Below are 12,624 nucleotides of genomic sequence, written 5' to 3'. Positions count from 1 at the left end.
ACCACCTTCAGTGCCCAACAGGGAACAGGGCTAAGCGGACTGCCCACCAGCGTCCGGGCCATTTGGCTCTGGGAAGTTACACGTTCCCATCTGGCAGGCTACTTCCCTTCAGTGAGATTCAAACAAATGTGGGGTACAGAGAACTCCCAGAACCACCTGCTGCAGGGAGGGAAGCAGCAACTTCTGCAGTATGTTTCACAGGGGTTAAGGTGTTTCTATTGGCACTGTTATTACAGACGGGGGATACTTGGGTCCAGTTTCTCTTTTCAGTATATTTTCCACTGAAAATGTATTTACTGGTATATTTATCTTTATGAGAATGCAGGTCCACAGATTTGAAAACCTTGAAATCCATACTGATTATGTGTTACCTGGCTATAAAAACATGTCTATTTTCTTGGTGAATAAAGAAACTAACATACAAATGAGAAAAAGGTGACCTGGAACACCACGAAGAAAATCAATGAAAAAAGGAAAGACAGGAAGAGGCCTGGCAGGGTGGGTGTGGGTCGCATCCCCAAGGTAACAAGCATGCATGGTCTCCCACGGGGCAGTTTCACGGACAGGACAGCAGGCGTGGGCATCACCAGTTGGAGTCAGAGAATGATACAAAAGAACTTCTTCTCGCGGAAGGGGTTTTCGGATGCAGGCACTGGACTGATGAGAGGGTCTTCCCGGATGTGGGCTTCACAGTATGCCATGAGGTCCGCGGCCGCCTGTGAGACCTGTGGACACAGAGCACAGGTGCTCGGTCAAGGTCAGTTCACGAGATGGGCCGCTGCAGGTGTCCCGTGGACAGCAGCTCAGCTGCAGGTTGGGCTGTCCTGTGCATGACCAACTGTGGGCAGTGCCTGGGCAGGACAGGGTTCAAAGCATGGCTGCCAGGATAGAGAGGCATCCTAGGACCGCAAAGCCAGCAGTCAGGACTGCAGAGCCAGCAGCAGCCCAGGTGTTCTCTATGCAAACTTTCACTGTTACTTTTTTAAAAAAAAAAAAAAAAAAGAAACTTATTTTCATTGTTTTTGAAGGCAGACAGAGACACAAACGAAAAGCTGGTTCACTCCTCAAATGTCTTGTAAGAGCTGGGGCTGAGCCAGGCTAAAGCCTGGAGCTGGGAACTCAATCCAGGGCTCCCATGTGGATGGCAGGGATTCAACCATACTGGAGCTACGAGCTGTTGTTGCTTTTGGTGTGTTATCAGCGGGAAGTCAAGATTTAAACCAAAGCACCTGATAGGGGACGCAGTGTCCCAAACCACGTCTTCACTGCTGCACTAAATATCTGCTCTCAGTCCCCAGTTGAGTCTGTCTGAACCAGTTCTGGAAGAGTTTGAAGCAGGATGCTGGCCCCGCTCATCCCACCATGCCATCAGGATCACGCTGTTTATTTGTTGATTGCAATCCCCTTCCTGCTCCTCAACAGGACACACATCTCCCAGGGAGTGGCTGCTCCCTGGCTGCCCAGTTGTTTCCGATCAAAGGACAGACAGCTCTCTCCACTCCTTCTCCTTACAGTCTTGGCTGCATCTGTTGCCACAGTTGCCACGTGGCAGCTGTGCATCACACTGGCTCCAGCTCAATTTCACAGGGAGAGCTGAGTGGCAGAGGGCACTGGGCCAGGAAGTCAGCACTAAGTATGGGACAGACTTAGTTGCTCACTTGGCTTGCTGTCTGTCATGTGCTTGGCTAATGACCAAGCTGTGCATGAGCTCATCCTGCCAATTTGCTTGCTCTGCCCGCAAGTGCTTATTAGAGGCTCACACGGGAGGGGAAGCATCCAGAGTCAAACGGAATGTTCTGGATGCCTTTGGTGTCTAAGTCTTTTCCAGAACAACACAGACCAGGCTACAAATGAATGGCGAGAATGTTTCCGAGCCACACCAGCCACACACAACTCCCTTCTGGATTTTTGAGACTGGTTCAATTTCAAACACTTGACAGAGTCTTCCTCTGATTCCCACCCAGGTCCTTTTGTACATCCTCCAGTGTAGAATTAACTCCAGGAGAGACATATGAGAAGAGTGTATTTTTTTACGTTTAAATAAGTCAACTTGAAATTGAGAAGACCCAAGTCCTGGCCAAGCCTACACCTGTTAGGGTTATGCAACTGAGAAATTTCCAGCTCTGCCTGCACTCTTGGGGAAGTACCTCAACCTCTCTGAACTTTTTATCTCTCATTTGTAAATTCAGGAGACTTTGCTATTTCTCTTCTTTTTTCAGATATATTTATTTTTATTGGAAAGGCAGGTCAGATTTACAGAGAGGGAGACAGAGAAAAAGATCTTCTATTTGCTGGTTCACTCCCCAAATGGTGACAACAGCTGGGGCTTACATTGTGAGGATTAAATCACAGAGCCATTGTGCCCTGAGAGTTTGCTATTTCTAAAGTGATTTTTTACTCTAAAAAGCTTATGATCCTTCCTCCGCACCACCATGAGGGCTGGCACAGTGTGCAGCATGCTAACTCTCTACCCACAGCAGTAGAGCCCTTGAGGCACTAGTTGGTTTCCTGGCTGCTCTAGTTCCAATCCAGCTCCCTGATTATGGAAAAGCAAGAGAGGACGGCCCAAGTCCTTGGGACCCTGCACCCATGTGGGAGACCTGGAAGAGGCTCCTGGCTTCAGACTGGCTCAGCTATGGCTGGTGGCTGTTGTGGCCATTTAAGGATCTCTCTCTCTTTGTTCTGTAAATCTTGCTTTCAAATAAAACAAATATATTTTCTTTTTAAGATTTATTTATTTTTATTGGAAAGTCAAATACACAGAGAGGAGAGATAGAGAGGAAGATCTTCCATCCACTGATTCACTCCCCAAGTGACCACAATGACTGTAGCTGAGCCAAACTGAAGCTAGGGGCCTGGAACCTCCTCCAGGTCTCCCATGTGGATGCAGGGTCCCAAGGCCTTGGACCATCCTCAACTGTTTTCCTAGGCCACAATCAGGGAGCTGGATGGGAAGCAGAGCGCCCACATGGATCCTGGCGCATGCAAGGTGAGGATCCCAGCCGCTAGGCTACCACACTGGGCCCTAAATACACTTTTTTTTTTTTTAAAGAAAACAGCACCATTGGAAAGTATTTAAAACCCTACATAAAGTCTGTGGAGTTGAGTGGTGTGCCTGAAATTCACAGTGGTCGACAGGACATCCCCCAGGAATCTCCCTCGGAGGTGGAAGTGCAGACGAGGATCATGGCTGTAGGAGACCCATGAAACCATTGCAAGAGACTATCCATCAGGCGCAGGGCAGCTGACTTGGGCTGTGGCCCACTGCAGTACATGGCCCGGGTCCAGGAGACAGGCTTGTGTGCCCTAGCTGGCCAGCACCCTCCCTGCCTCACCACACCCTGAGAGGCAGAGGCTGTGGGGGCTCTCCCATGCAGCCACCCATGTGCCCCTCTGGTAGGACTGGGAATGGATCTCTGTGGTTGCCCAGCACACACGATGGGCTGCAGTGCACAGACCCTATTCCCCCACCTGAAGGCCCCTGCCCTCCTGGATCTGCCAGGTCTCAGCTTTGACTTTAGGGAGCTCTTCCAGGTCATTCTTTCCCAATGTCCCTCTGGGTTCTCTTGTCTCCGTGAACCTATTTTCTGCTTTAAGATATGCTCTGTTGATTCTGAGTTCTCTATTAGCCTCACTGTTTCATTCAGGAGAGGATGCAGGGAAAAAACAGGCAGGATCTTCACCCTCTGGAGTACCTCACTGGTTAAATCCTCACCTTGCAAGCGTTGGGATCACATGTGGGTGCCTGTTCAAGTTCTGCTCTCATAGGGACGGGTTTACAGTCTTCTGGATTGTGAGTGTGAAGTTTTGCCTGCCTACCTGTGTGACACATCAGGAGGCCAGCACGAGCACCAATTTAAAGCCAGATATGTGCATCTGGGCTAGTTCTTGCAGTGTCAATTTTCCAAATACACTCACTGCTATTAAGATAAGACTGCCACAGGATGAATGTTTCTTCCAAAACTCACACTGAAACCGATGGCCAGCGTCGCTGCAATGAGAGGCAATGTTGGCAGAGGGGTGTTGGCATCAGGAAAGCGCCACCCTCCGGTGGGAACTCAGGGTGGAAGAGGGTTGGTCATTATCGGTTCCCGATAAAATCCTGAGTTTGGCCCAATCTGTCTGCTTTCTCCGGGATGCTCTGCCCTTTGGCCATGTTACAACAGAGCACAGAAGCTGGCACTAAGTACTTGCAGCTCTCAGCCTCTGGGACTGCGAGAGAGTCATGCAGTCTGCTGTTACAGCAGCAGGAAACGGACTATAACAGCCACCTGTAAAGGGTGTTCACCTGGACAACAGCTATTTATAATAGGGCAGTCATCTTACAATGAAGGCACAAAGGGAATTTTCCACTTTCATAAGCTGCCTCCCCCTTTATAAAAAAAAAAAGCTTATTTATTTGCAAGGTTATAGAGTTACAGAGAGAAACTGAGACATATATATAGAGAGAGTGAGAGAGAGAGTAATTTGCTGGTTCACTCCCCAAATGGCTGCAACAACTAGAACTAGGCTGGTCTGAAGCCAGAAGCCAGAGCTTTACCCAGGACTCCTACACGGGTGGGGGCCTAAAGACAGGGGTCATCCTCTGCTGCTTTTCCAGGTCATAAGTTAGTAGTTGGATCAGAAGTGGAGCAGCTGGGACTCAAACCAGCACCCATATGAGATGCTGGCATTACAGGTGGCGGCTTAAACTGTTATGCCACAATGCCAGCTTCCAGTAGCTCCCTTATTTTACACAGTGTCCAACAACCCTTTGTTCTTTTATCACTGAAGTATGGTGAATTCTTAAAGTGATCAGAGAAGATCAGTGCAGCTGATGTCTTTCTTGAAGCCTTACATGTGCAAGGCAATGTCGTCAGCGTCCAGGCTAATGCCTAAACCTGCTGCTCAGGTTAAATGGGAGGACTTTCGTCATCGGCTCAGATTAGACTGTTTATTGGTGGACATTTCCTACTATACAACAGCAGCTGTGAACACTGCAGGTTCCCATAAAACACTGGCCATCATAAAAGAAGGAATTGGCACTGTGCCGTAGTGGGCAAAGCCATCACTTTCAAGGCATGCATCCCGTATGGGCACTGATTTGAGTCTCAGCTGCTCCACTTCTGATCCTCTTCCAACCCAGCCCCCCGCCTGGAAAAGCAACAGGAGATGGCCCAAGTATTTGGGCCCTTACTCCCATGTGGGAGATCCTCAAGAAGGGCCTTCTTCTGCTTTGGCCTAGTCTGATCCCAGCCATCACAACTATTTGAGGAGAATCAGCACATAGAAGATCTCTCTGTCTCTCCCTTTCTGTAGCTCTGCCTATAAAATAAGTAAAATAAGTATTTTTTTAAAAAAAGAAACATAAAACAAACAATTTGCATAGAGGAAATTGCATTCTGGTAAAAAAAACACAACAAAACAAACAAACAAAAAACCAATTGAAAACTCCCTTACTGTGAGTGCTTCCTTGTCAAGCCTGCTGTTGGCCTGAGTTCAAGTCCCCCTGTGCGAAGCATCTCCTCCCTGCCTTCCCCTTGGTACTGAATTGTTAGAGTTAACAAGATAACAGATGCTAAAAGCAATCTGCAGCCTGGGAACAACTGTGGAATTTCACCATTATGTTTCTGACTGAAAGAGGTGATTAAAACAGCCCAAGTTAGCACATAATCCTGTTAGTTGCACTCTAATTACAAGCTTCAATGATAGGAAAAAATGCTGCAATTGTTATAGTCACACCCAATGACAAGACAGATGACATAATTACTATTCTGGCAGTGACACCCACCGCACTTATCCTTTGCATCTGAAGTAAAGAGACCCACATCTATTTTTCAGCAACTCTGGACTATCTTAACACTACAACTTGGAATTGATTAAAGGCATCTTTGTTGGCTTTGCTTGTTCTTCCCTCAAGCAGTCAAGTTGTGGTCAGCATGGTGCAGTGCTATCATTTACAAGGTTGGACTTGAATTTGGTCTACACTTTACTAGAGACATATGTTGGTTATCATAATTAAATCCTCAGGACATTACACATAAATGCCTAACTCTCAATTCTCCACAAACACTTCAGGATGAATTCTTTTGCTTTTTCACCCCTTCTTCTAACACGGAGATACACTGGAAAATAACACACCAGTTCCTGATGAAATTCTCTGGATATTTTCACATTAATGGCTTTAAGTGGATACCAATAATTACTCTATTACTCCAGATCAATATGATCAATGACATAGGTAATTTTCAGTTGTTGATAAATGGCCTACATGGGTAAAAGCTGGCAGATCCCACAAAGCTGGCAGGTCCCAGGACACATAAGACACTGAATTGGGGTGGAAGAAAGTTGTACCAGCAGGTAGAAACCAGAGGAGGGTCATGGTGGGAGATCCATGTGAACAGGAGAGTAATACAACAGAGTCACTCTGTGAGTCCTAAGATCAAATATCCTCAGCCACTATCATCAACATTAAGGTTTTTTCCCCCCTTCCATCAATAGGTAAGGAACATTGGGAGATAAATCTAGGACACAGGGAAGAGCGTTTTAATATTGCAAAGTGCATCTCAGTTAACAGCCACTATTCCATGGCATTCACCACTGAATGGCAATGCCCTCACCTGGCTTGACTGGAAGGTGACTGACCCAGATCTACTCTGGACATGGACTTAACAACCTCTTCCACAGGCTGGTGCATGTCTCCAACCAACTCCTCCTCCATTTTAATACTTCTTAGTTTTCTAAAAAGAAATCAGTCTTTCAGTCATTTTAATGAAATAGAAATGTATAGATAAAAATTAGCGAGTCATTCAAGAGGTTTCTGAGACTTAGCAGCGAAGGGTGACCATAACCAGGACCCACCTGAGGAATCTGGACTGAAGGCTCTCAGGAGGGATTGGCATTTCTTAGAGAGAAGTGCTCTCTGTCTTCTTCTCTTACTTTTTCCAATAAATGAATGTCATTTTTTAAAATTTTATTTTTGTTTATTTATTTATTTAAGAAAACACTGTCCCTGGGGCCTGGGGTGGTAGCCTAGTGGCTAAAGTCCTCACCTTGCACTCTCTGGGATCCCATATGGGTGCCAGTTCTGATTCCAGCAGTCCCACTTCTCATCCATCTCCCTGCTTGTAGCCTGGGAAATCAGGAGGATGGCCCAAAGCCTTGGGAAGAGGCTTTGGGCTCCTGGCTTCAGATTGGCTCAACTCTAGCCGTGCGGCTACCTGGGGAGTGAATCACTAGCCTCCCACGTCAAGCCTGGTTTATTATTAAAAAAAATTTTTTTTAATTAAAAAGAAAGAAAGAAAGAAAGGAAGAAAGAAAGAAAGAAAGAAAGAAAGAAAGAAAGAAAGAAAGAAAGGAAGAAGGAAAGAAAGAAAGAAAGAAAGAAAGGAAGGAAGGAAGGAAGGAAGGAGGGAGGGAGGGAGGGAAGGAAGGAAGGGAGGAAGAAAGAAAAGAAAAGAAAAGAAAGAAAAGAAAGGAAAGAAAGAAGGAAGGAAGGAAGAAAAGAAAAGAAAAGAAAAGAAAAGAAAAGAAAAGAAAAGAAAAGAAAAGAAAAGAAAAGAAAAGAAAAGAAAAGAAAAGAAAAGAAAAGAAAAGAAAGCACTGTCCCTGACTGTACTCAGCACGAACAGGCATGTCCTGGGGCAGAGGGCACCCAGCATTCAGCAGACTGGAAGGGCAGTACCTGCAGGCTGGCAGCTAACTGCTACAATGGGTACCCTTACCCAGACAGAAGGATACTAGCGCATTGTTCACCTGGAGTGACAGAAGGAGGGAGAGAATGTCTGAGAAGATGTGAATTCAAAGCTGTGACTGTGACAGTTTCATTGCTTTTTCAGACAAACCTTCCCCTTCCTGTTCTACTTGCCCTGTTCTGGCCTTTCATTTCATTCAAAGGTTTTTCCTCCTTTTTTCTGACCCTGTTCTGGAACTACTCCTTCTGATCAAACTTTCTTTATTTCTAACTTTGACTGTGGAAGGGTGGTATGTGAATTGTTTGATCTCTTAGGTCTAGGTGAGTTAAGAGTGTTTTTTTGCACAGAATGATAAAAGGAAGCTCTTAATCATGAACTTAAGATGGATCCAGGAAGTGTTATTAAATATTCAGATTGGACACACTGAAAAGGCAAAATTTGCAATCTTGACTGTTCCCATGATATAAATGTTATTAATGTTTTATTTCTTCTAGAAATATTCTTTTGTGGTTGGTGTTATGACACAGCGGGTTGAACTATTGCCTGGGATTTCAGCATTTCCATGAATTCTGGTTTGAGTCCTGGCTGCTCCACTTCCAATCCAACTTCCTGCTCACATGCCCGGGAAAGCACCAGAGGAAGGCTCCAGTGCTTGGGCCCCCACACTCTCATAGGAGACCTGGACAGAGTTCCAGACTCTTGGCTTCAGGCTGGCCCAGCCCTGGCTGTTGTGGTCATCTGGAGGGTGAATCAGTGGATAGAAATCTTTGTTTCTGTCCCTTCCCCATTGTAGTTGCCTTTGAAGTGAAACGGGGGGGGGGGGGGAAGAGAAAGGAGAAAGGGAGAGACAAAGAGGAAAAGAAAGAAGTATTCTTGTGATCTCAACATTCTTGGAAATCTTAACTACATTCTTAGCCTGGGCTTTCCCAGACATTTACAATGACCTGTGAGCCACCTCTCCGAAAACAGGAGGATTTGCTTCAGCTTGCTCTTTCTCAGTCCCCCATTAGGTACATGAAGATATTCTAGCCACCTATCTTTTGTGTTAACACCTGCTGACTTTCACCAGTTGACATTATAAACTCAACTGTGCATTTTATGTTCTGCAAAAAGTCAAACGATAGAAGACATTTTGGTTCCCAATAAAAATATCTACAACATTCTCAGATCCAGAAAAAATGACGTTATACAGATTCAACTGGAAATTATTATGCTTAGTAAAACAGGCTAATCCAAAAGGACAAACATCACATTGTTTTGGATATACTGAAGCCAGTATACAACAAACAAAAGGTGTAGGAATGAAATGGTCACTTTGGGATAGGAGTGTCCTTTTTTATACTATGTTTATATTCCAGTGGAAATGTAGTCTTCTATTCTTTTTACCTGCTGAGTATTATGATTAGTGGCAAATTAAGCCTGTGAATATATAGCAGATTAAAATTATGACTCTACAAATACTGTTGAAAAGAGGGCAGGGAGAGGGAGATGGCAGGGAACATGGAGGCGAGGGACAAGTGACTGACTTCTTGACTGTACATACAGAATGCAAAAATCTATTCTATGTAAGACAAAATTAAAAACCTTTTTCCTCTTTCAAAAGAATCCATCGGTTGCCAACACTGTGAATCTTAGGAAAAATTAAGAGTAAGATATGTGTTACAGATGTATATCTGTTAGTAAAATTATGAGCCAAAACTCTGGATTCCTCACAAAAGCAAACCGAAGGACAAAGCCTGATGCCAGGAGGGCTTTCTCAGCAACCTTTCAGATGTTCAATCATTTGTTCCAGTAAATGCACTGGCTTACTCTTATAAACAGGGAAAGCCAGCAGTAAAGAGAATCTGAACTTAATGCACATTTAATTTTTACATTTACTAGGGGGCTTCAAAAAGTTAACAAAACATGGAATTAAAAGGTAATTCACTTTGGTGCAAAACTCTCTGAGATTCATTCACATACTTGTATAATATGCACTTCCTGAACTTTCTGAATATCCCTTGTACCTGATGATAAATTCCTTTTTCTGTTTACTGTCACCTGGGCACCATTCTCCCAGCACGACACCTTCCTTCTTCCAGATGCCCTCAGACGAGGCCTGAGCTGAGATGCAGGGCAGGAGCTGGGGACGGGGTGGGGGGGAGGTGAGTGGGCAGTGGCAGTGAAGAGATTCCTACCCTCACTGTCCTTACAACAATAATTTATACTTGTAACACTGAAGAATAAGGATACGAGTGAAAATCAACGAAATTTCACCATTTGGAGAACATTTTGGTAAGACATCTTCCTAGATACCTTTGTTACTACTCGTGTTTGTGCAGATAATTTCACATGACTAGAACATCAGGCATGCTATCCTATAATGTGCTTTTCACATGGGTGGAACAGATCTGCATCACTGTTTTGAATGATAGTATAACACTGTACATATCCAACTTCACCAATTTCTTCACTTTTTAACTTTATAAACAGTTCTGATGAACCTCTTACTGTCTTTCATCATTCACATGATTGTCCTCTTTTTTAGGGTAAATTTCCAGAAACGTCAATGCTGGCTCCAAGAGTACACACGATAAACGTTTTTGACACAATCCCAATTTTTAAAAGACGGAGCCCATTTCTACTCCAACCAAGAGGACAACTGCTGACTTCACAGAGCACTTCATGGATGGCACTGGATTTGGCCAAGATAAAGGACACTGAGATTCTGGGAGTGTGTGTGTGTGTGTGTGTGTGTGTGTGTGTGTGTGTTTACTTGTCACTTACAGTTTTATTTCGTAATCATAACTTTAAATCTGCAATCCTGCTAGACCTGGAAGCGGAGTAAGGAACACAGGGAACCGAAAGAATTGCAGCGAGTGCAGTGTAGGGTGTCAGGAGCAGACGGGATGGAGGGGCGCTCTCCTGAGCTACACAAGGAATGGTGGTGAAGAGAAAACAATTGAATGAATCAGAGCTGTCCACAGCTGGCAATGGTAACCTTCTTGCTGGTCTTTCAATTCTCAGACCCAAAGTTCTCCATGGCTTCCACAATACTCATGCCCTTCTTCACTCTGCCAAACACCACGTTTGCCATCCAACCATTCAGTCTCGGCAGTGCACATGAACAACTGGGAACTGTTTGTGTTAGTTCAGCATTTGCCATGGACAAGATGCCAGGACCTGTATGCTTCAGGATGAAGGTTTCAGCATCAAATTTCTCTCCACAGACGGGCTTGCCACTGTGCCATGATGGCATGTGAAGTCATCGCCTGGACACGTAAACCCTGTAATAATCCTGTGAAAGCAGGAGCCCTTGTAACCAAATCATTTCTCTCCGGTGCTCAGAGCACCAAAGTTTTCTGCAGTTTTTGGGAATTTGCAAACAGCTCAAAGGAGATGCAGCCCAAAGGCTCGGCGTCACACGGTAGGGTTGACCATGGCTCACAGTGAGTAGCTGTGGCGAAGACGGCGTCTGCCTGGGTCTGTGTTGGTTTTATCATATATTTTTTTTGTAGTATACATGAAAGGAAACCCCTTTTGTATGTTTGTATTCATTTTTTCTTAAGATCGACTATTCCTGTATGTCCAACTTTTTAAATGATTTTTTAGAGCTTATATTTATAGAATTAATCCTTTGTTACATGGGTAGCAAATTTTTTCTTTTGAGGCACTGTTAACATACAGAATTCTCTAAAATTAGGTCAAAGTTTTTACCTCATAAACTGTGTATTTTTAAATACTTACTTTACTTTTTTGAGAGCATGAGAGTCAGAGATGGCCAGTGAGAGCTCCCTTCCACTGCTTTACTGTCCAAGTGCCTACCAACGTCCAGAACTGCAGCAGGTGCCAAGGCCAGAGGTCAGGAACTCAGTGCAGGTCTCACATAGAGCGGCATGACTGTGGAGCTAACCCACAGATGTGGCTCCTCAGGGCCACTGTACTCCTCCGGCGCCCACCAGACCATGGCCTCAGTGTTGTCCATTTCCCTGGACAGCGTGTCTCCAAAGGTCCCAGGGAAGAGTGACTACTGTGGCCATCACTTCAGTGGTGGGAACTGGTGTGATCCAGCCGCTTTTGACACATTCTAGTGCTGGAACTGCAGGGAGGCACCACCCACTCTGCCAAGGGGAGGCACTAGGAGTTGCCTACTGCCCGGGTGAGACACCTGGACTTTGTGTGGCCAGACTACAGACACAGTGGTCTTGGACATCCTGGGTTTTATGTTCCCGACAGGCTCCAGCTGCACTGCAGAACCACCTGCTTTGTGCTCACCTCTGAGCAGCACCTGGAGAAATGGTGGCTCATCTCACTTCAGCCCTCCCAGCATGGCAGAGACCAGCGGTGCGAACTGAGGCAGTGGCTGGCACCTGCTTCCTCTCCCCAGGGGAACATTGGACAATCACAGGCATGGTTCAGTGCCCTCAGGGCCTTGTCAAGGCACCTGAGACTGTCTCACCTGAGGGTCTCCACTTCAAGCAGAAGAACTGATCGATCTCATTGGAAACATTGAAACCTTCTCATTTATTAGCGTGACAAGACAGCTAAGCAGAGCTAAGCTGAGCATGAGTCTATTTTTGCTGTGGCTGTTAGGAGCTGGGTGTGGGGCAGAGTGGAAGGATTGCTGTGTGGGCTTACCTTCACCCTGTCCATACAGGCCTCCATCTTCAGCTGCTCCACGGCTTTCCTGGCTTGGGAGATGCTAGTGGTGCTGTTATTGGACATGCCTTCTTTCATTGTTTGGCCACTGGAAGAAACCAAAGTGGTCGAGTTGGATGTGCACAAGTCTCCCCAACCCTCCCCCTCCTCCCACCACCTGCATCTTCTCTGTCTAAGCCAGGAAGTATCTGGAAGTTTGGGCAGCAACTGGGTTACCTCTTAGGACAAGTGGACATCTTGCTGGAGTAGGGAGAGCCAAGATACACACTTTTGTTTAGAAGATGTTCTAAGCCCCAGAGAGAGTAAGATTATC

General features: G+C 45.5%; 1 protein-coding gene and 1 pseudogene across 1 annotated transcript; both read right to left on the bottom strand.

The window, feature by feature from the left end:
- Positions 1-462: 462 nt before the first annotated feature.
- On the bottom strand, positions 463-12,389 carry GNG4 (G protein subunit gamma 4). The gene is made up of 2 exons (XM_040967970.1): positions 12,291-12,389; positions 463-725 (listed from the first exon to the last, which is right to left on the bottom strand). Exons 1-2 carry the CDS (start codon positions 12,387-12,389, stop codon positions 597-599), a joined length of 228 nt encoding a protein of 75 aa, XP_040823904.1. The 3' UTR covers positions 463-596.
- On the bottom strand, positions 10,624-11,093 carry LOC121148007 (annotated as a pseudogene).
- Positions 12,390-12,624: the final 235 nt, after the last annotated feature.

Source organism: Ochotona curzoniae, unplaced genomic scaffold, assembly GCF_017591425.1.
Source record: "Ochotona curzoniae isolate NIBS_2020 unplaced genomic scaffold, NIBS_Ocur_1.0 scaffold_4683, whole genome shotgun sequence".
In the NCBI taxonomy this organism is placed as follows: domain Eukaryota; kingdom Metazoa; phylum Chordata; class Mammalia; order Lagomorpha; family Ochotonidae; genus Ochotona; species Ochotona curzoniae.
Note: the sequence above shows the minus strand (reverse complement) of the source record. Positions and strands in the feature narration are given on the sequence as shown.